Genomic DNA, 23,972 nt, shown 5'->3' with positions numbered 1-23,972 from the left:
TCTAAATGGGACTATAATTTACCAAATGAACATCATAATTTATTGAAGAAGATTTGAAGCCAGCGATTGAGACAATAAACATTAGGAAAGGTAATAAAGCAAGTGAGAAGTAGGGGCATTTTCTCATAGACTTCCATACAGTCGGACTTCTTGGAGCCAGTGGAGTCACCCCCTGATGGCCATTACAGAGAATGCAGGTTCAAGTCACTTCCGCATTGGCTTCACTTTTCAGACTCGGAGGGTGGGAAGCGAGTGGAGCAAGGCCTGCAAGAGACAGGGGATACACAATTGGAGGTTCAAAGGGCTTTGTTTAATTTTTAAACGAAATAGGTTTAATATGTAGCTTGTAACTTCTTCAGAAAGCCTTTTTTCGTTTGTTTGTTTGTTTGTTTGTTTGTTTGTTTGTTTTTGTTGTCGTTACAATCCGATACAGCAGGTGGCGGCATGCGCCTTTAACATTGGTTTGTACTCCGCCAGTAAAACCAAAGAAGAAGAAGAAGAAGAAGTTCGCAAAAAGAAAAACATTCAAGCGAACTGATTCTGTCACTAGCAAATGCTGAAAGCGAATAATTAAATTGTGTTTGATATTGTTAATCCAACAATTTATAGGAAAGCAAACGACATTATTTAAATTTCACATTTAGCTTTGTTTAGCTACAGCTTCAGTTTAGCTAGCTAACTTATAAGTACATTAATTTAATTCTGGCTAGTAAGTTAGCTAACTTCGTAAAAAGTCTGCTTGTAGATCAGCATGACACAAAACTGCATAGATAATGACGTTTCCCAAGTACAGAGGTAGGAATCTTTTTTGTTCTTTTGTTTTGTGTTGTTAAAGTCATTATGGTTAACTTTGGTATTGCTAATCCAGGATGTGTTGAGGAGTATGGAAATTGAGCGTTTCTGCCATTTGCCCCTCAGCAGCAGGCAACTGCATTTATATTATGTCAAGAAAGTGACATTTCTAAAGAAAGCAAACATGATCATGTTTACGGTGGATAAAAACTATGGGCCATATAACGCCATCTTTCCATTTGTAATTCTTTCCTTTTCCTTTTTATAACTGCAATTTTAAACCTTAAACCATCTGTTTTGCTGAAATGACTTCAAGCTAAATCCGGGTCCTAATATGCCACTCTGGTGCTGACCATGATCTCTGACTTCCCTGTGGAGAGGGAAAACTATTTTTCTGTTACACCCTCACATATTGTAAAAAGATATCCTACACCACACACATATAAACTATAAAACTGTACATCGCAATCAATGTATATCAGTATGCATATTTTATTGAACTTCCCTATCTGTAGTACACTGTGAATTTATGATTATGAAAGCTGCATATTTTAATTACACTGTATATGTAAAGCCCAACTAGGGACGAGTTGAAAATTAGCATTAGCTATAAACTCTCTGTGTAGCACACCAGTTTCATGCTCTGTATTGGAACTATGTTAAATTGCATCGTCCCTACCAAATAATAAAATGAAATAAAACTGGTTAATCTATAAAATTTTAGTGTTCATTTGTAGGTCATGTTGTTAAATCTTCATCTGAAAAGTAACTAAAGTAAAGTAGTGGAATATAAAAGGCACAGTATTTCCCTTTGAAATGTAGTGGAAGTATAAAGTAGCATAAAATGGAAATACTCAAGTAAAATACAAGTACCTCAAAATGAAGTACTTGAGTAAATGTACTTTCCTCTACTGGAGGAAACTACTCTTATTTGATGTTTAATGTAGCTCTAATACAGCAAGAACTGACCGGTTTCCTGTCAGGCTATAAACCATTTGACAGCGGCAGTTTGTGCTACGTTATCAATCATTGATTTCTGACTGGAAAGAGGAAAACAGCCAAGCTAGACGCAGGAGGAATGAACCACAGGCGCAGCCTCGGCATGTGTTCATCTCCTCTCCACCACATCGAGCAGAGGCTTTCAAGATGGACGCTGTCGCCTCGATAGGTTTCTGTTTCTTTTTCGAAACGGACTATACATGCGTCCATCACCCCCGTAAGGACACACGTTGAAGACCGAGACGCTTTTATAAATAAACGGATGAATCACCTGTGATCAAGCTGGATGAAACTGGGTGTCTTTTTCTCCTACGTGTTTGGACCATGGATTCGACTGTCGGTTATTTTGTAACTTCCTGGTTTGGTTGTCGCATTTAGTATGTCTGTTGAAACTGCGGCGAAAGCTCAAGTGACTCTGAAAAGTTTTTTGGACACCCAATATATGAGGCCTTGCAATTCTGTAGTGATGTTTAAAACCAGAGACAACTGTTTTCAACGAATGGCAAAGGGAGAACGACAGATTTCATAAGCAATGGAAAGTGGGACTGATGGTGCCTCGACTGAAGGTGACAAGCTTTTTTTTTTGCCCTCGTGTAACTTTCACTTTAAACCTAAACGTGGATCGGATTTGTTTGCCCCCAACTCGATCTCAGATATATCCTTAACAGTCGCTCTTTCATAAGAAGGAAAAAGACGTGTAGATGAGGTGTCGTACCCAACAGTACAAACAGTCCCAGCATTGTGAAATAGCTCGGCGACTTTTCCCAGAAAAAAGGAAACGCGGTTTGCCGTAATTTCGCCTTGTTGCTTGTATATTATGCTTATGTGTGCTTTTTTGTCCACTTTTAGGTGTTTTTATACCTGTGTCAGAAAGCTCTGACGACTTTCAAAACAACATTTTGGCTCCTCTTCAAAGTGCGTACTTGTACGACGAGTCAAAGCAGTCTTTCAGATACAAGTCCGCTGTCTTGATTAAAAATTCCGCACTGGAAGAAAAGGTCAGTCCATTATCTTACTCGTTATGTCCCAAAATGTAAATGTCATTAAACATAAAGCCACATATAATGGTTACAAGAGATTAAACATACATAAATTAATAGCAGCTCACTGTTTGATGTAATAAAGTATTTTGTGAACTGTTCCTTACTTTTAATTCTTTCTTTTTAGTTCTAGCAGTGGCTATAATTATCTTTGTATTGTACAGTATAGCCTTTATACCTGGCTAAAGAATAAAATGAGTTCATGAAAAGCTGGGAAAGGAACCTCAAACATGAATTCAAAATGACCTTCTTACCACTTCTTAAACTATTTCCTTTTCTCCCTTTGTCTTTGTATGTCAGTATAATGCCTTCCGAGCAAAGAGAAGAGAAATAGGATATTCAGAGGAGGATCTGGAAGAAAACTATGGGTTTTTGCTCTTTGATGATATCAACAAGGTACAGACAGGAAATACTGCCACACCTAAGAAAATACATGTTTCAACAAATCTTCAGAGATCTTTCTAATATTTATTTATCTTGATTGTTTTGTTTTTTAAGGCTAAAGCACTTGGAGAAACTGGTGTGCTCACTGGAAACAGCACATGTACAACTCTGGGAGATCCCCTGAAGGGTAAATTATAAGTTCACTGTGACACTAGTGTGTATGTACAGTCGGGAACAAACAGGAGGTCATATTTCTATACAGGAAAGAGCCTGTTAAGTGTCAACATATAACTTACTGGTTACTTAGTTAAACATGCAAAGCCTTTATCCTTGATTTAAAGTATATAATCCCAAATTATTACCTTAATGACCAAATCCAGGACATTGTTCATGCAAGCAGACTCTCCAAAACACTTGTAGTATAAGTCAGGCTAAGGAGTAGTCCATGTTGTGTGCCCGGTGCTTCCCTGGTATTGAAATTGAAAGTAAAGTAAGAGCTGTATGAATGTATAGAAATGAAAGTGGAAGAATTTGTGGTGTGAAACAGAAACCATAAGTTTGAGCAGTGCAGGATATGGAGCGTGTTGAAGATAGAAAGATAATGCATTCAGCTTTTAATGTCTTTAAAAGCTGTGCATGGAAACACTCATTCCATTTAATAGTAACATGCAGTCCTAGGTATCTGTTATGGTTTATAGGTATCTGTTTTTAACTTAACTTCAAATTAAAATGTTGCCTCAAAGATTGTGTTTGTTATCCCTCTATGTGGCTGTGATAAGTGTGGAAGTTATCAGGTATAAACTTTGGTCAAAGTCCTTTTTATGAAGCTGTTTTTCAGTGAACGGTTGTGTAAAACCACTCTGGAGTGGTGCATGAAAACGAGCTCCACTGAGTCACATGTAATTTACACAGTGATAATCTGTTTAACTTCACATCTGTCCCTGTTTTGATCTGTTATGGTTCCTGTGCAGATTGCAATGTTGCTACAACAGATTTCCTCATATAGCTTCTCATAAAAAAAACACTTTGACTATATTTCTGTATGGTTAAAGATGTTTTAAAAAGTTAAACTGTTAGCATACTGTATATTCTGTTGGAATATTCTGTTATGTTGGAACTTAGTCCACTTTTATAGCTCACTGCTGGTGAGTGAGTATAAAGGAAACACCAAACTTGCCAAACCAGTTTGACTGTCTGTTTTACTCCCTACATTGAGAAACCTGTTATTTTCCATGTGAAAGAAAACGTAGCTGAGTGACGCTCATTGTCAACTGTTTCATCTATCCTCATTCATATTTTATAATTATTTAACCATAAATACTTTTTGTGTGTTTTAGCTACATCCTGATGCCACTGTGAACTGCAATTCCTCTCAGAAACTTAGATTTACAGTGCCTACAGTATTAACAGTGTTCGCCCCTGTTGAACTTCATTAAAGATTTCATTTTTATTTTAAAATCTTTTCAGGAGTAAGGTCTAGTAAAGCATACTGTATTCAGAATATAATGTAACATTGTTTTCATGTTCATGTTCAGAGGTGAGTGGGGTCATTCAGATAGTTGTTACATGTGTGGTGTGTCCTGGATAGTTGTGACACATTTATCTTTTAAGGTGTGGCATAGGTGTGTTAGTTGTTTGAAAGGTTTTCAGAGTTAAACATTGTTGTAATTTTCTAATTTTTATGATTGTGATGAAATCCTAATAAACGATTCTTGCTGTTCTTACTTTTAACTGAATACACATTAAGTGAAAGTGTTCTGTGTTTACTCAGGTGTGTACATATCAATGTACTCTGACTGTCTGGACCTGAATCGCTGGTATCATGGGAAATCAGGATACATTGCCATCATCAGGCTGACAAAGGTATTGAAAAAAGAGTTGATGTGTTCATTGTTTTTTCATTCAAAGGAAAACAAAATTCTATGAAGCAAATAATTGTCCTCTGTTGTTATCAACAGGGGAGAGTTAAAAAGGTTTTGGAGAACTACACCCAGAATCTCACTGCACCCACCAGGGGGTTTGACTGCCACATGTCTGAACAGTTGCCTTCAGTATCTGCCAAAACCAGTTCTTTTCTTGCATTTGAGAGAACCCAGGTAAGAAGAGGCATGTGACTGAGTGCCATGATGGCAGCAGCAATTTTAATCTAGAGGTTATCTTAATTTGTTTATTGATTGCAGTGACAAAGGTCATTCAATACAGACATAGCACCACTTCACTCTCACTTTTATGTAGAAAAACAAATGTACAGAAAAAGTAGATGAAATCATTCTTAACACAAAATAACCTGCTCCAGTCAAAGGTTGCACGTCACTAGTGCTTTATCAGTGCTCACATGTTGTGGCGTCCGTTTGTCTCTAATCAGTTTTATCTTTTATCTCTGTGTAGCTGAACCCTTGTGAGAACCTTCTTAAAGTGCACATGCAGGACATTATGCAGTTTGAGTGCCTCTTTTTTGTTTTTGTTTTGCAGTATTACATGTATGAGCTGCTACATGATGGAAGCAATGAAGCGGCCCAATCTCCCAGCCTTGCCTGTCCATTTGCTATTGTATCATTTTCATATACAGACACCAAAGCATCTCTTTTAGCACCTCAGGAGAAAAGGTACTCTACAGCAACACATACTTAGTGTTAAAATACAATATGTACCTGACCAAATACCATTTTATAAAAGTTTAGAATATTGAAGTTATATTGATGGGCTTTTTTTCCCCCTAATTCTCTTTTCAGTGAGGAGAAAAAACAGGGTAAGTAAAATGTAATAAATAGCAAACTCCATATATCTTTCCATCAAAAAGAAGTATATTACCACTGTCATAAGATTTAATAATGGGTAATTGAGCCGAAGAAACTAGCTGATCTTAGCCACAGTTCAAATAATATGTAATCACAACTAACATATAGCAATGTACTGTATAATGGCAGTAATTTATTTGTCATTTGTAGATATTTAATTTACTGAAAATGGACTTTTATTAACATGTATATCATTTTTTTTAAAATAGTTGTTGTATTTGATGATTTTTTTTTCCAGTTTCTCACTACGTGCCTTGGAGAGGTCAACTTCAAATAGGCACCCAGTTCTATGATGTTGGTCTGAGGTCTACAGCAGGGGCTATGATCCCTGCAAAACTGTAAGTGAAATGTGAACCTAGAAAACATGCAGTATTCTTAAATTACTTTAATGCTTGAGACTATACATATAGCATGTTTTCTATACTTTGTCTTGGTTTCCTTTGAAGGCCACCAGTGGTGAAAGTTGACCGAGCCATTTCCATGTCAGATCTGAGACGGTTCTTGCCGAGGGCTGTCTTTGAAACCTGCTTCTCTGGTGAAGGTGTGTTTTAACAAGTTAGAAAGAATCCTGCTTTATTTAATGTTTCTATGCAAGTAGGTTTAATGAATATATCTTTAATGAATATGGCTTTTTTGCTATCTTTTAGTCTTTCTGGATAGCTTATACTGCATCCTGTTTGAGTTGGTTTCTTCTGTGGTGGAAGAAACAAGCTCACTATCTGTGCTTCTTCAGGAGATAAAGGAGAAAGATCTGGTAAGTTTGTTTATTATTAACCTTTCAGATAGATTGTAGGGCTTAGTCATTCTGTTTATAAAATGTCAAAAATAATGACAAGTACCCATTAAAATTTCTCAGAGCCCAAAGTTGTGTGGTCATAGGAAATTCAGAAAACCAAGCAAACCCTTATGTTTTACAGCTGTAACCAGCAAATGATTGATATTTTATGGTTGAATTTTACTTGCTATTTAACATCTAGAAACCAACAAACTTTGTAACTTTTGCACAGGCTCTCACTATTCCGCTGAATGATGGTGGTTTTCTCATCCTCTTGCACTCCTCCCACTTCCTCACATATGATGGTAAGATATGAAACGCTTTCTGTCAGTCTCATGACAAAAATACAGAATTCTGCCTTTGTTGAGATCAGCCATATATCTTTGTGTGTTTTTAGATACTGGATCCAGTGCAGCTGAGGTACTGCAAGGCTTGTTTGTGTTTCCAGACTCACGAGTTATACAGAGAGGTGATTACAGCATGATGTTTAACAGTGGATATTTTCATTTCATATGTTTCTTATATCACTTACATGAATTGACATTTTCCCTGTTCAGTAATACCTTTTTTAGTTTTTGTTTGATTAATGACATTCAAGATAGCAAAAGCAGAGATTAATCAAGTTTTCTTTCTCAATTTATCACAGACACAAAATTAGGACAGAAGAAGGCTTTCATGTCATCTGAAATTCTTCGGGTTCTACCAGTACTGAGTTATGCAGAGGGTGAAGTTGAGAAAATACCCATTGACTCAAGTGAAGATCTGTGTGATGTGTTGGCACAGCATATGCAGAGTTATGCTGCACTGATAAATCCTGGGCTGGCATTAAGTCCCTCCAGGGAAGCCAGCATCTTCCCAGATCAGTATGATGTTCCTGATGCCCACAAACACCTCTACTCATCCCCGGAGTGGACCAACAGAGCATGGCAGAGCTTCAGGTCATACCTGAACAAACCAGCCTCCTTTCAACTGCCGGTGTCCAAGGCCTCAGAAATCCTGACAGCTGGACAAGAGGAGCGAAGAGAAGACCTTGATGATGATGTGTACATCTGTCTGTCATCTCCTGAGGAGGTACCAGCCAGTCCTGTTAGCATGGGGTCAGAAGACCAGTTAGCAGGCCAGAAATCTCCAGCAAACATTGAGCCATCTGTGGACAGTTGTTTAACAAGTGCTGAAGCACAGGTTAACTTAACAGATGTCTCTCAAGATGTTGTACCAAATGATTTGCAAGCTGGAGATGCAACCAAGGACACTGAAAAATCTGACCTGACTGAGCTGATCAAAACTGATGATATGGGGGCAAAAACTATCCTGACTCCCCCTACATCAGATGACCTACCAGCAGAGCTGATTGTCAGCATTACTTCGGCAGAGCGAACTGTCACTGATGAGAGTCTGAGCGTGATCAGTACTGTGTCAGCAACAAAGCATAATGACTTTCAGCTTCCTGCTTTTTCAACAGCCAAATTACAAACGGCAGGAGTGAACACTCTGAATGACGAGACTGTCAAAACTAAAAGTGTTTTGGATTGCCCTCAGGTCACTATTCCCACTAAAACACGACGGAGGAAACTACGCAGAGGACATTCCAAAGCTCGTAAAAAGGCATCTAAAGCACGTGTTGAGACTCCCAGTTTGCAAGCTGTCAAAATACCAGAGGAGATAGATGACTTAAAGAGTCAGAAGGATGACAAGGCCACGGAACCATTAGGCCAATCGCAGCTCAACGAACCTCCAAAAATTGATTGGAGAAAACTACCAAGACATAAGCGCAAATTTATAAAACTATCACCAAAACATAGAATGTTGCGATCTGCTACTGTTGGTTTAGCAGTAGCAGTGGAGAAAGAAACTGACTCAGGAAAGCAGACATTGGATAGCACCATTTTAATGGAACTTGACACTTGTTCTCTGAGAAAGAAAACTGAGCGCTGGGACTTAAAGCCAGTTATCAGTGAATGTGGAAGAATCTTGGTTCCTCATGGCTCTGTAGATTTTGCAGATCAGATTAAGTCTTTAAAGGATAAACTTCAATCTACGAAAGACGCACAGATCCCAGAGGAAATATTGGTTGATGTCCCGGCAAATGCCCATAACACAGTGGAAATGGAACAAGAGTCAAGCATTGCTCTAGAAACAGCGGTGGATGAGACAGAGGTGACAAAATCCAAGGATGGAGGGAACCATCTTCAAAACATTGTCAGTCATGTTAATCCTGAACACAGCATTTTGAGACAGTTAAATGATGGCAATGGGTCATTGACTTTGAATTCAGAGAGTTCTGAGCTTTCTTCAAAGAAAGATAGCATAGAGACTCCCCCCTCAAAAGCTGCTCAAGAAAAACACACAGATAGAATCTCCCCTACAAAGGGTGAATTTCTGTTGAGTAAACTTAAATCAGTACTTTTGAGGGGAAAGAGAAAAACTGATCTCATTTCAGATGAAAAGACTGCAGGTCTCCCCAAAGAACCTGAGCCTTGTCTTAAGAAGAGCAAAGGTGACTCAGACCGTGAGATGTTGAAGAGTACGGATGCAATTACAGGTGTCCAGACCACCAATGTGGGAGTCAAGGAAGTTTCAAAGATGCTGTCAGTTGACCCTCTTTTTGCGTATGCCTTAGGCCTGACCCCTAAAGAGAGACCAGATAAGGTAAAGAAAACTGAGGAGCAGGATACTCAACTAAGGAAAGACACATCAGAGACAAAAGAACAAACCATTTCAGAAAAACAACCTCAAATCATACAAAGGCCTCCATCAATTTTCCCAAGGAGGGGCAGGATTAAAACACTCAAAAAGCACCAAGACATCCCTGCGGAATATATTAAAAAGAAATGTAAGTCATATATGAAAATGCTGAGATTTGGAATGTTGATTTTTGTGCATGGTGTGTAAAATCTCTTCAGTATTGTGCATGACTTCGAAACTGACTGACCCTTTTCTTGTCACTGTCGCTTTTACAACTGTCCTCAGCATGCTATCACTGTGCTTTGCTTAGTATTTGCTCTTTCTTAGTTTGCTTTTGCTCTTCTCTCGCTTGCATTGCATTTTTGCTAGTCCCATGCATCTGCCCCAAAGGTGGCCTTATTGTCTTATTAAACCAATCCATTCATTTGAAAACAAAGCATAGTTTACATGTCGGTGACAAGCTCATAATTGTAATACACTGGTATTTTTCAAATGCTTTCAATGTGCTACTTTTTATTTTCATGCAGTGTCTCTTTTTTCTCCTCTGTTTTGTCTTCACAGGGTGGTTGCATTTTCAAACCCCAGCTTGTTATACAAGTGAAAAACTCAAAAACAAAGAGTGTACTAGGGATAATTCTGTCAGGAAGACTGTTAAGGAAAAAATGCACACTGCTTGCTCATCTACAGATGCTTTGAACTTACTTGCTGACTTGGCACTCGGTGCCAGTAATGACCAGGTTCCACCACAACCAGAACCAGAACTTGAGAGAAAACCTGAGTCAAGTTTGAAGAAGTGTGGCCTTACAAAAGATGTTACCTGTGCTGAACAAGAGTCAGTTCTTCATGCTCTGCTTAGACAGTCTGCTGCTAGACCCATTCAGCCTCTTGAGTCTCCTTCTCCAAGCCATCTTGTGGGAGGCAGTGAGTTGGTTGGTTTGATATCTAAAGAACATGCTTACTCATTGCCCCCGTCTTCCTCTCTACTGTTGGGTTTACCAGGTACACCCTTCCAGGTATCCCCTATAAGTGGTTCTACTAGACTGCTGCACCATCACCAAACAATGTATGGCAATGGAATTCAAACACTACATCCCTCTGTTGGTCAGGAAGACAGAGATGAACACAACCTCACGACTCCAAAATCCCTTAAAAAACACATGGTGTTCAGAAAGTTCAGAAACTCCCGTACCTTTGTTCAGAAGGATGGATCTCTTGAAGTCACAAGGCAATGGAAAGAAAACTATGACTTCAATCTAGACAGCAAGTTTTCAACTGACTCAAAGCATAGAGCTATCATCCGAGCCTTGCATGGGTATGTATACTGTGTTACTAACTTATACAATCTTGACATAAAAGTACAATAAATGTCACATATTTTCCAAACATGTTTGTATCTAGCTAAATGTTGGCAATATGTAGGAAATTTAACTTTTAGTTTAGATGACATGATCATCTGAAAGAGCTAATTTTTATACATTTGTCATTTTTGATAGCCCGTGGGATTTCTCCATGCAAGACACCAATGAAGAGTTGCGGCTCATCGTCCACATGTGGATAGGTCTTTTTTATAGCCGGTCAACAGCTAGGCTCTTTCACATTGAGTCGAACTTTACACACCCATGTTCAGAAGAGAGTGATTCTTTGGAAATATCCATGGGAACGGTATCAGCCCCAGCTCAGTCTGAGCTTAAGGCCAATTCATTTGCTCCTTTACCAGTTCTAACAAACACTTCAGACCTTTCCGTTGAAAGTGCTTTGGATCTCAGCAAAAAAGATATCTCTGTCGTGGAACAAGGATCTGAGATTTTGGACTTGTCACTGAGAAACTGCAATGCAGAGATTGTCACTTCAGATCCTCGAGTCAACAGAAAGGAGACTTCTGTGTCGAGGGAACAGAAAGAAGCTAGTGAAACATTGAACTTACTCAAGTCACCAGTGGGACTACATGAGGTAAGCACATTTCCAGTTTGGTCTAATGTAACTATTATGTTAAAGACAAACTGTTAAGCATTGAATGTTTTATTGTGATTTTCAGATGGTCTTTAGGATATAGAACACTCACTATAAATTATAGTATTTTGACAACCTAGCCTAGCAACATTAAGGCCACGAACAACCCATAGTGCAACACTCCGTGCAGGAGTCAATTTTACACCGTTACTTTATCCATTCAAAAAAATATCTGATGTTATGAACACGTAATTGTCTATCCATTAGCAGAGTGTGTATGCAAGTTAACCTATAGACCAAAAAACATTCTCGGCAGTTAACCATTGACAACCGTTGTAGCCTTACGCTAAAATTGTTTACATCAATATTTTTCCCTCATCAGTCTACGCGCAATACCACATAATGACAAAGCAAAAACATGATTTCAGAAATTTTTGCAAATAAAAAAGGAAAATTTGAATTATCACATTGACATAAGTATTCAGATCCTTTGCTCAGTGTTTGAAGCACCTTTGACAGGGATTGCAGCCTCGAGTCCTCTTGGGTAAGGTGCAACAAGCTTTGCATACCTGGATTTGGGGATTTTCTGCCATTCTTCTCTGCAAATCCTCTCAAGCTCTGTCAGGTTGGATGGGGAACATCAGTTGAGAGCCGTTTTCAGGTCTCTCCAGAGAGGTTTGATTGGGTTCAAGTCAGAGCTCTGGCTGGGCCACTCAAGGACATTCACGCAGTTGTTCCTAAGCCACTCCTGCCTTGTCTTTGCTGTGTGTTTAGGGTCATTGTCCTGTTGGAAGGTGAACCTTTGGCCAAGTCTGAGGTCCTGAGTGCTCTGGATCAGGTTATCATTGAGAATATCTCTGTATTTTTCCCCATTCAGCTTTCCCTCAACCCAGTCCCTGCCACCGAAAAACACCCCCACAGCATCACGCTGTCACCACCATGCTTCACTGTTGGGATGGTATCGGGCAGGTGATGAGCGGTGGCTGGTTTCCTCCAGACGCGACGCTTAGAATTGAGGCTAAATAGATCAATCTTTGTTTCATCAGACCAGAGAATCTTGTTTGTCACAGTCTGAGTCCTTTAGGTGCCTTTTTGCAAACTCCAAGCGGGCTTTCCTGTGTCTTTCACTGAGGAGAGGCTTTTGTCTGGCCACTCTGTCATAAAGCCTAGATTGGTGGAGTGTTGTAGTGATGGTTGTCCTTCTGGAAGTTTCTCCACATAGGATCTCTGGAGCTCAACCAGAGTGACCATCGGGTTCTTGGTCACCTTTCTTACCAAGGCCCTTCTCCCCTGATTGCTCAGTTTGGCTGGGCGGTTAGCTTTAGGAATCTAAGAGTCCTGATTGTTCCAAACTTCTTCCATTTAAGATTTATGGAGAACACCGTGCTCTTGGGAACCTTTAATGCAGAAGAATTTTTTGTAGCCTTCCCCAGACCTGTGCCTCGGCACAGTCCTGTCTCTGAGCTCTGTAGGCAGTTCCTTCAACCTCATGGCTTGGTTTTTGCTCTGATACATCGTCAGTTGTGAGACCTTTATACAGACAGGTGTGTGCCTTTCCAAATCATGTCAAAACAATTGAATTTACCACAAGTGAAGAGACAGACTCCCATCAAGGCGTAGAAACATCTCAAAAATGATCAAGAGAAATGGAAGGCACCTGAGCTAAATTTCAAGTGTCATAGCAAAGGCTCTGAATACTTATGTCAATGTGATATTTCAGTTTTTCTTTTTTATTAAACTTGCAAAAAAATTCTAAAGTTCTTTTTTCACTTTGTCATTATGGGATATATATATATGGGATATTGATTAGGGAAAAAAATAATTTAAGTGATTTTAGCGTTAGGCTCTAACATAAAATGTGAAAAAATTGAAGGGGTCTGAATACTTTCTGAATGCACTGTTTATGCCCTGGTCACATAGTAAGGCATACAATCATCAGCATAGATGAGGATCTTCTAATAAAGGACTGTAGAGGGTATAGGGGTTGGTTATTCTCTGTTGGGCAAAATTATACTCATAAAAGGTGTTATTGATGGGCAATCATGTCTGTATTTTAGCTGTCCCCACAGTAGCACTCAATGCAACTGTTTTTGGCATGCGCATAGCTCTTTTTTATCCAAAGTGTTTGGAAATATTACTTAATTACTATTTTGGGAGGAACAAAAAAGGACATACAAATCCAAAAAACACATCAACGGAGACCCTACCAGAAACTATTGTCCCTGACAGTTCCCAGGTGCACAGGTACCTGCAAACCCCTCCATCATAAGATGGCATGCACATTCCTGACACAGCAGAAATAGATTATCTGTAGGTGAAGTAGGGATGAGCTTCAGTGATGACCAATCATATCAGCACTGTTTATCCCTTTTAACATTTTCCAATGGGCAGTTAAATGGAAGTCCACCACGGCTTCCTGAGGATGCCTCCTATAATCCTAATGGTTTGAGCTGTATAAACCCTTAAAAATATCTTCCCAAGAGCCCATTGCAGTGTCTATCCTGTCCATACTTGTGCTGCACAGATATACTGTATGATGGCTACAGGGATTTTACTAACTGAAAGGGAAAGCCTTAATATATCCTGTATATTATATCAAGGGTTCTTTGTGTTTACGATAGGTGGGCACAAAGTGGATGAGTGAGCAGAAAAGCAAGCCAAATTTAATGCTAAAACAATGCAATTTCCTTAGTATTGGAATGAGTAGTTAAGATTTTTGTAGATTTTGCTTTTTTCCTTTGTTTATGACTGCACATGTATGTCAGGCAGCAACTATCTGGCCTTATTATACTTCTGTTAATGTTGACAGACATTTCCAGTTAGTGTTCAACTTGATATAGTCTACCTTTTTAATTGTGATCTACAATATACATTGTTTGAAAACAAAATTTGCAAAGAGAAACAGGATTCATGGTTTTCACTGAGGAAACACAGTGTTTACAATATGTAATTTTCATATGCCATTTATGCTTTCTTTTTCCAGTGTCACAGAAAGATGGTACTCTCTACAGAGATTATCAATGTGGTGAATGATGTCAGAAGTACTCTTTTGGAAAACATTGGCTGCCTGGAGCACACTTGTGTACCATCTGGTAAAGGTGATGAAATAGTAATTCCTGTACAAGAAGAGATAGAAAATGTATCTGTTCAGCCAGAGGATCATGGGACCGGTTCAGGAATTGGCCACATGCTACATGGATCCAACAATAAGAAGACGGAAATGAAAGATTGCATTGAAAAATCAGAAGACACAGAGATGAGTTCGGTGCAAAAACATGAAATGGATTCATCCAAATCCATGACAGACAAACAGGTGGACCACAACAAAGAAGCAGGTGATGTGGTTTATACAGTTGAGCATGATGAAACGGAATCTAAAGATGGGGAAAAATTGGAAGTGAAAGAGAACCCATACCAAGAAAGTAACATACAACCTTCCCCAAAGGTGGTGCATACAGGTGATGATTCAACAAACAAAGAATTAGGTACAGTCTGCAATGGAAATCTTTTGGAAGATGAGAGCTTGTCAGCTACAGGGGAACCTAAAGCAGTCTCACCAGACCAGGCTGAAAATGTTAATGAAGATGAGGATTGTTGTATAGGACATGAAGATAAGGTGATTGAAGATGAAAATCGCTTTGAAAAGGAAAATGGACTGGATGAGAAAAACGGTTGCATTTCAGCAAAGGAGGATGGCAGTGATTTGAGTGACCAGCCAGTACCTATGATGTGTGACAGCCCTGATTCAATAAAGGAGAATTGCATTACAGAGTGTAATCGCCAAGAACCACTGGATGAGCAACCACCTCAAGCAGACAGCACAAAAGATGTCTGCCATGACTTGGAGTTGAGGAAGCTGTGTGCAAATGGGAGTGCACTGACAGATGAAAATGCCATTTCAGATAAAGCTCCTAACTCTCCATCAGGCATGGATTCTATTCATAATCAACCTGCAGTTGAGGCAAACTCAGAAACGTATATTTGCTCGGTAGATAAGGCACATATCAAGAAGGCAGCATTACTTATGTCTGATGAGAGCACCTTTTCATTAGAAGGTTCTTATGCAGATGGGTCTATTCCCCAGACAAAGGACAATGTTGAAACAGGAAAGGAAGACAACTGGGAAGTGAAAGAAAACCCATACCAAGAAGGCAACATAGAACCTTCCCCAAAGGTGATGCATACAGGTGATGAATCAACAAACAAAGAATCAGGTACAGTCTGCAATGGAAATCTTTTGGAAGATGAGAGCCAGTTAGCTACAGAGGAACCTAAAGCACTCTCACCAGGCCAGGCTGAAAATATTAATGAAGATGAGGATTGTTGTAAAGGACATGACAATGAAGTGATTAAAGATGAAAATTGCTTTGAAAAAGAAAATGGACTGGATGAGAAAGACCTTTGCAATTCTGCTAAGGAGGATGGCAGTGATTTGAGTGACCAGCCAGTACCTATGATATGTGACAGCCCTGATTCAATAAAGGAGGATGGCATTACAGAGTGTAATCGCCAAGAACCACTGGAAGAGCAACCACCTCAAGCAGACAGCACAGAAAATGTCTGCCATGATTTTGAGATGAGGAAGCTGTGTGCAAATGGCAGTGCCATGACAGATGAACATGCCAATTCAGATAAAGCTCCTGACACTCCATCAGGCATGGATCCTATTCTTAGTGAACCTGCAGTTGAGGCAAATTCTGAAACTTACATTTGTTTGGTAGATAAGGCACATTTCAAGAAGGCAGCATTAACCCTGTCTGATGAGAGCACCTGTTCATTAGAAGGATCTTATGCAGATGAGTCTATTCCCCAGACAAAGGACACTGTTGAAACAGGAAGCCAAAACGAAGTAATGAAAAACTTAAGTTTTGGTCCAAGTAGTGAAGATCATGAAGATCAGGATACCAAATCTATTGAGAGAGAGGAAAAGGCTGATAGCACAACTCAGAAAGAACCATTCCGTCAACAGTCTCCTTTACCTCAGTGTGCGGTTACACAAAAGTGTGAAGCTGAAGTGACATTGACAGACGAAACAGATTGGAATAGAGACAGATCAAATGAGGGTTTGGCGAATATCCATAGTGGGGTTATAATCCCATTTATTGGAATAGACACATCTGGAGAGGATACTGTAGAACCACATGTCTCACACCCACAAGTCAAGGTTGAAGAAGTCGTTAAAGGCCAGAGAGAAATACCATTTATCACTGATACTACCTTCCCTAAGGGCATCCTACCCATAGAGGTATACAGTACATCTAAAGTGTACAGTAAAGAGGCAGAACTATCAGCTCACAAAATCCCTCTTCTAGATGTAAGTGAAACCAACCAGCCAATGGTTTTGGGCAGTGAGTCTGACGACAGGTGCCCTACTCCAACTATGGATGAGAAACCATATAAGTACATACCTTGTTCTGGCACAAGTAGTACTTCTGCTTTTAGTGGTAGTGAAACCCGCAAAAACCTAACACAGAAATATCTTAGCAGAAGCTCAACACCTGTAAAAGATGAAATGCCCGTTGAGCAAAAACGTTGTCACACGTTTACAGTTAACAGTGATCACAACCCTCCTCATGGTCTTCATCCTGATCTTGAACTAAGAACTCTAAGAGTTCTACAGAGTATTGACAAGTTCCTCTCCAAAAGAAGACACACTGACAAATCCAACCAGAATGAAACAGATGTCATGAAACACTCTCATGATCAAACCCCTAACCCCAGCAGCAAGCATATCCCCACTTGTTTTGCCCCAAGCCACACTGCAGCTAAAGTTACAGACAATAAAATAAAGAATACAAAGCCAGCAGTGGTGGCAGCATCTACCTCACAAGAACTGAGTGCAGAATCATCAGATCATTCGCTTATATCACCTTTCAAAAGTAAATTAGAGGAAGTACTTGGTGTTAGGTTGCAGCTAAAGAAAACTGACTCAACAGTTCATCAACAATACTTTGAAAAAGTAGGTAAATTACAGGAGACCTCCATTGGGCAAGATTGTCATCCATACAGATCACTTCCCTCTACTGAGTCTTTGCAAGCCATTAAACCAAATACTGACCAAGACAGACATAAAATAACATCACAGACCCAATTAACCCATGAACCTCGTTCATACAGTCAACGTCCTGTCATGGCTGTGAAACCATCAAAGAGTGATGAAAGTCAAACAGATTGCATCATTGAAGAACAAATCGAAAACTCTTCAAAAAATAAACTGGCTAAAATTCCTGTTGTCACATTCACCACATCCACTCCCATGCTCTTAGAGAGAAAGACAGAAAGTTGCAAGGGATATCCTGAAAGACTAAATTATGATAAGCAGGAGGCCAGTGAGCTTTTTTCCAAGAGTAGTTGGATATCAAATGTTAATGACAGTAAATCTAACTCAGATAAAGCAAAATTAGCACTTCAAGATCTTTCATACCAGTACCAAGGAACAGGCATTTCAAAATTAATCAATATTTCTTCATTATCTACCTCTATGCAGTCTTTTGAGTCTGCAAAAAGTTCCTCTAAGCTTGTTGGTGGAAACCAACATTTACTGACATACAGTTCACTTGAGAAAGTCAGACAAACAACTAAAGAGAACATTAACATGGATCAGAAAGCCTGCTCAAACGCATTGGCTTCACTCATGGATTACAAAGATGATAGCATAACAGATGACAGTCTTGTTCTGGGACCTCAAAGCTCCCTTGCATGTACAATCTACAACACCAGCCAGGAAAGATCATATTCTTTTCTGGAGCAACTTTCTCAAAGGTGCCTGCAGGATGACCTCACTCAGGCATCAATGGAACAGGAGTGCCTTATCTTCTCAGAACAAATGAAACAGCTTTTGAAAAGGAGCAAGGGGGGACCCATCTGCCAAGAGGACACACATGACAAATTAAAGTTTCCTTGCGTCACTCCTGTGACTGTGCACTTTTCTGGTCTGGAGGAGCAGGGGGAAACAGTGGATCACTTGGACGCACCGTCGCTTGTTGGACTAAAAATCATGGTAGACATGTCTGACAGGAAATCCCTGGCAGACACCACAGAGGAAGAAAAGACTTTGCATCTTGAAAGAATGTCTCAAGCAACTAGCAACCCACTGGAACATGCTGGGGTTTCTGGTGTGACTGCAGAATGCACCACACTGTACAAGGCAATGATGAATAATGTTTGTTCTGGCACAAAGGTCCTATCTAGACCTAAGAGCTACCGAATGGGTAGAATTCACCCAAAGACTGAACCAAGTAACCATTTTGACTTCTGTGGTCAAATGAAGAGAAAGATGGATGAGAGCTTTCGAAGTAATCTGAATTCAGTTGTGAAGAAATCCTGTAGAACAAAGTACAGATTCTACATATTAGTGACATCAGATGATGCTTTCTTTGAGGAGACCAAGGTAAGACAAATTTTCAACTTTTAATGCAATATTCCTAATAACTATATTTTTGTACTCTTTATAGCCTGCATTCCTAAACTAATGAAGGCGATAAGCCACCCAAAATCAAAATTTTGATAATGTAACACTCATCTGGGTATGAAAGGTGCTGTTACAAAGATTACATTTGCTCCTTAATGGAGATTTGGGGTTGTGGTCACCTTGGATCGACTGCAATTTTTCATGGTGGAAGAAACTTATTTTGAAAAATCAAAATGTCTCAGTATATTTCTGCAGTATAATCCAATTTGTTCATTTATATGCTCAGTATACTCTTGGAGTAAGATTTCCCTTTCAAATATGACTAAATATATTGCCTCTATCTTAGTCTTCATACACTACTGTGTTGCACTCAAGAGCAGGCGTGTGTGTGCACTTGAGAGCACCCACATCCTGGTCTTTCAACAGTCTGTTCTAGGTTATTTATTCGCCTGCCCAATGCTTCACTTCCTTCAACAGGAAGTTAAGGAAGATACATTTAATACAAATTTTCAAATTTATTTAATGTAGATAAAGGCAAGTGCACAAAAATTTAATCAGGTGGTAATGACTTGAATGCATCCTGTATTGTCAAACTTAAGAGAACTGAACAGACATTTAATCAAGTGGTAATGTGAGTTTAGTGACTTAGTCAGACCAGCCAATCACTTGCAGTGTTTCCGCTACATTCTTTCCCAGTTGGCTTGTTGACCCAATAAAGATCTTTCTGCACTTATTGTCAGGAAATATGTTTGAAATATCTGAAAGTTGTGCCACTCATAGGTGAAGTGTTTCAGGGCTCAGCATGGGCCCTGCACACCATCTTGCGTTCTCATCCGGTGGGTTGCCATTGCTTTTAGACACTGTACTGGGCACTTTGGACACATATACTCTGTGAACAACTCTACAGCAAACACATGGGAAGGCCACTGTTGATGTTGACGGAAGCAGGAAAAGCACCATGTGACGTGTCTTTGTTGAAACTGTAAAACGTGTTTTGTTTTTCTCGTCTTGCCAGTGTGTTTTTGAAGAAGGTAGAAAAGGAAGTGATTGTGGTCCTGTGTTGTGGTGACAGAACGTGTGCACCAGGTCTTCACACCTGCTATAATTTTGAAATTTGCAGGCATATGCACAAGTTATCAAACATGCATTGCAGAGGTGAACTAAGTGCCTGCTTCATAGTTGTGCCTGTCGATTGAGACAGAAGTGATGTGCTTATCCATATTTTGATGAAAATATGACTGGAGCACACTGAGTATATGCATGAGCAACAGGAGTGGGTTGAGAAGTTTTTATAGTTGTCTTTACACTTTTTTGCACCTCAAAATCCATTTTTGAAGGTTCTGTTTTTCATAATGTTCAAACCTAATTGTGATTTTAAAGGTAATTTCCCCTTGATTTTCAAAAGGCACAGTTAGAGGCAGAGGGCCATACTGCTGTACAGCCATCTGAGTTCTTCCTTGGTGAGGATAGTTCTTCATCTCTTCTCATCATCCTCAGGAATGAAGACATTGCAGAGCACATTTGTGAGGTAAGGCATCAATTAGTGTAAAAAGATAATGAGGGGACTTCAGCCAATAGATCATCTTGAGTTAATGTCTCTGCTCTCCTCTGTGTCAGGTTCCACATTTGCTGGAGTTGAAGAAGTCACCGGGTGTGCAGTTTGCAGGAATTGATGAACCAGATGATGTTGTGAATCTCACCCACCAGGAACTCTTCACAAGGGGTGGTTTTATAGTGCTTGACAAAGCCGCACTGGAGCCCCTCAGCCTTTGTATGTTTATTTGATACTGAGTTTCAGCTTTTTGACGCATGTAATGTTGTTTACATAAACACCTTATAATTCATACCAGTTTAATTCATGATCTCACCTTTGTTTGAATTTTTAGGCAACATGAAAAAAATGTCAGAAATCTTGCAAGAGCTTAGCAAAACGGGGAAGTGGAAGTGGATGTTGCACTACAGAGACAGCCGTCGTCTGAAGGAAAATGCAAGGTAGTGGTCAGCCCTGTTGAAATGCAATGTTAAAAAAAAAACCTCTGACTTCTCACTTCCCTATATGGCAGTTCACAGCTGTTCAAAAAGCTTTTCTCTTGAAATATTACAAATCTGAACATTATGTTCAGTTGACAAAAAAATAGACAATGTGTCTCAAATAACTAAATGGCTCCTTCTGTGTCCAGGTTGAGTGCAGAGGCAAAGGAGAAGAAGCACTTCTTAAACTGGTGCCAAGAAGCTGGACTTCTCGAGGTCTTGCCCTACCACGAGTGTGATCTTATGTCAAAAGATCGCCCCGACTATCTCTCATGTCTGGTCCGCTTGCAAGTCCAGAATGTATCAGCCAGATATCTTGTTTTTGTAACTGGTGAGACACTAATGTATTAATACATTATCCATACCTGGAAATTCATTGAATCCCATCACATTGTGGTTTTATATTGGAGATGTACTGTAGTTTGCAAGAATTTGTTAACATTGCATGTCCAGTATTATATAATTAAGAGTGATTGCTTTCAGTGTTTCAGCACTTCACAGCCTACTGTATCGACTCGACATAGAAAAAAAATCCCCAAAACATACACAGTGATACTTGTCTGAGTTAACCTTTTAAATGTTTTAGTTATTATGCAGTGCAAAAGGATTAATTATTTATTTTTCTTACAGATACAACAACAGACGATGCATTTGGGAGAAATGGAATTTTAACAATGACTGTCAACTCTTTCCTGACAAACTCTCCAAGTGAAACATTTACAGTCTGACCTGAAGAAAGTCAGATTGACGAACTCATGTTGTGTTATTTCAAGTACACAACAATCAAAAACTCTTTGGCCAGTAAGCCAGTAACTCACCAGTAGCGGTGATTTCAATCATACTACATTTACCAGCACAAGTCTTTTGTATGCCGCAGTAAATAACGCCTTATAGTTATGTTTTTTTTATGGTTATGTTGTCCATTTGTAAAATAAGTTATCATTCAGCATATTGTATTTTTAAATTTGAAATGTGATTTCTAAATTCTATATATTTTGTCTTTCTCTACAATCCTGACTTTATATATTTGCTGCACAATCATTACTAAAGATTTAACGTTTTTAGGTGAAACCTAGATAGTTGTACCTGTTCAAGCCAAACTAGGCTATTTTCAAGTGGTGTGTGTTAGATATTAAAAATATACTGTACACTGTTGAAGTTGTGGACAGAGTGTTGAACTACAGCACAACAAATGCTAAATATGTTAAAGTTTGACATTCACTTTGTACAGTGCATTGACTGAGAATAAACTGGTTTCTTTGATTTTTTATTATTATTATTTTATTTTATTTTATTTTTTTTTAAATGTATGCTATAAAAGAAACATCTATGCTGGATGAAGAATCTGCACTTTGATCCTGACTATTCTTACGGAAAAAAGTACCACAACATTGTTCACATGTCAAGAATGAAGTGGCCTCCATGTTGCTGTAAAAGGAATCATCTCAAATAAGCAAATGAACTCTCTTCACTCAACTTGGAAAAATAATCTAGATTTAGTTTTGGCAAGAAACAAAATGTGATTTTTTTTTGTTTGTTTGTTTGTTTGTTTGTTTTTTGTTTGATTTTGTTAAAATGAACAGTTCTCTCTCTACACAGTGGGATTTACAGAGCTTGAGCATGAGATTCAATACTCCAAGTCAGTAACACTTAAATCACAGTAGAAAGCCATGGTTTTGAGAGTGCTGGGCAGCATTCACCAAGTGTTAATGTTAGAAAATATGTTTTATTTATTTGTGAACTTATTTAAAGTTACTGTATGTCTGCTTTAAGTTTAGGCTCTAGGCAATTAAAAAAGTGATACTGATTATGGTTTAGATAAGCTACAGTACAAGGTGATAGGTCACATACATATTACTATTAGAAAGTTAACAGTTCAAATACCATTGAGCTTCAGAGTTGAAAGTTTATTTTACACAGACATGTGGACGATGGTGTCAAGGTAGAGTTCAAATGTATTATGTAGAGGCATATATAGAACTATATTTACAGTCATATTAATAAAGGTGGTTGTAGGCAAAGTGATGCAATAAATGTGTAATGGAAAATTACAATGATCTTTATTTAACCAGAAGAGGGCCTCACTGAGAATAATAATCTGTAATAGGAGTGTCCTGGTCAACATAGACAGCACATGGGAGTGTAAGTCACAAAACATATTATGACTGACTTATAACAAATTTGATCAAATATGAAGACAGTAAAATACATTTATAAAATAAAAGCAATAAAGATACAAAAATAAAGAAAAACAGACACAATCTATTAAGATCCTACAAAAAAAAAAACATACATTGATAATCACAATATATCCTAATATTATAGCCGATAGTTGAGAGACACTGAAAGCACTTCTACACAACACAAATTTTTTAAACTAAATAAGTGGGGTATGTACTCAGTCAAGACTTTCCTCTAAATTAAAATTTAAGTTTAGGGAAGTGAAAGGTTGTGTATGAACAGGAACAGATCTGTGAATTTGTTTTAAAGAGAGAGAGACAAGTGAAATGATCTGGTATCCCTCTCAACTGTATGTTAAAGAACATGCTTGAAAAACAGTAATTAAAATAAAGATAAGCTGGATTTTATGGAAATAGGGGAGCAGGTGAGTGAGGCTTTTTTGAGAAACATAAATATATGTATTCAGTATGACCTTGCTTATTTATACCTGCAGCTTATTTGTGTGTCATTTACAAAATGAATACTCTCTTTTAGAAATGTTTTTATTGACATAATTCTGTTCAACTCAGTTCTACAAGAAACCCTTGATGAGACATATTGGATTGTTTTTATTTTTAAGTAGAAATAAGTTATTGTCACAGAAAATAAAGAGGTTAGATCTTACCATACATTACCATTACCATGGACGACAACAGTAGGTTTCACATCTGAACATTTTTAAATCAAAAGTAAAACTAAAAATTAGCAGAAGCTAAATACCACATTAACGGTCCTTGAAAAAAGGCTGAACTAAACTAAACTGTTTAGTTCCTGCTGAACTAAACTAAACTGTTTAGTTCAGCCTTTTTTCAAGGACCGTTAATGATTCAGTGGCGGAAAGGAAGTAAGTACATGGACTGTAGTTAAAGTACAATTTTGAGGTACTT

At 38.6% G+C, this 23,972-nt stretch overlaps 1 protein-coding gene across 5 annotated transcripts; it reads left to right on the top strand.

Annotated features, from left to right (window-relative positions):
- Positions 1-29: 29 nt before the first annotated feature.
- Positions 30-22,128, top strand: tasor2 (transcription activation suppressor family member 2). Of its 5 annotated transcripts, XM_044355466.1 has the most exons (23): positions 30-294; positions 2,641-2,789; positions 3,132-3,227; positions 3,330-3,402; positions 4,987-5,078; positions 5,174-5,311; positions 5,688-5,821; positions 5,948-5,964; positions 6,252-6,351; positions 6,460-6,554; positions 6,661-6,767; positions 7,021-7,093; positions 7,186-7,257; positions 7,435-9,621; positions 10,035-10,785; positions 10,967-11,423; positions 14,407-15,490; positions 16,220-18,813; positions 20,240-20,362; positions 20,452-20,605; positions 20,721-20,826; positions 21,015-21,196; positions 21,496-22,128. In XM_044355466.1, exons 1-23 carry the CDS (start codon positions 192-194, stop codon positions 21,591-21,593), a joined length of 8,985 nt encoding a protein of 2,994 aa, XP_044211401.1. In that variant the 5' UTR covers positions 30-191; the 3' UTR covers positions 21,594-22,128. The 5 variants fall into 5 exon arrangements, with proteins under 5 accessions (XP_044211401.1, XP_044211400.1, XP_044211397.1 ...); XM_044355465.1 differs by having other exon boundaries at positions 10,473-10,785; positions 14,407-18,813; XM_044355462.1 differs by having other exon boundaries at positions 14,407-18,813.
- Positions 22,129-23,972: the final 1,844 nt, after the last annotated feature.

The sequence above is a fragment of the Thunnus albacares genome, chromosome 7, assembly GCF_914725855.1.
Source record: "Thunnus albacares chromosome 7, fThuAlb1.1, whole genome shotgun sequence".
NCBI classification, from domain to species: domain Eukaryota; kingdom Metazoa; phylum Chordata; class Actinopteri; order Scombriformes; family Scombridae; genus Thunnus; species Thunnus albacares.
Note: the sequence above shows the minus strand (reverse complement) of the source record. Positions and strands in the feature narration are given on the sequence as shown.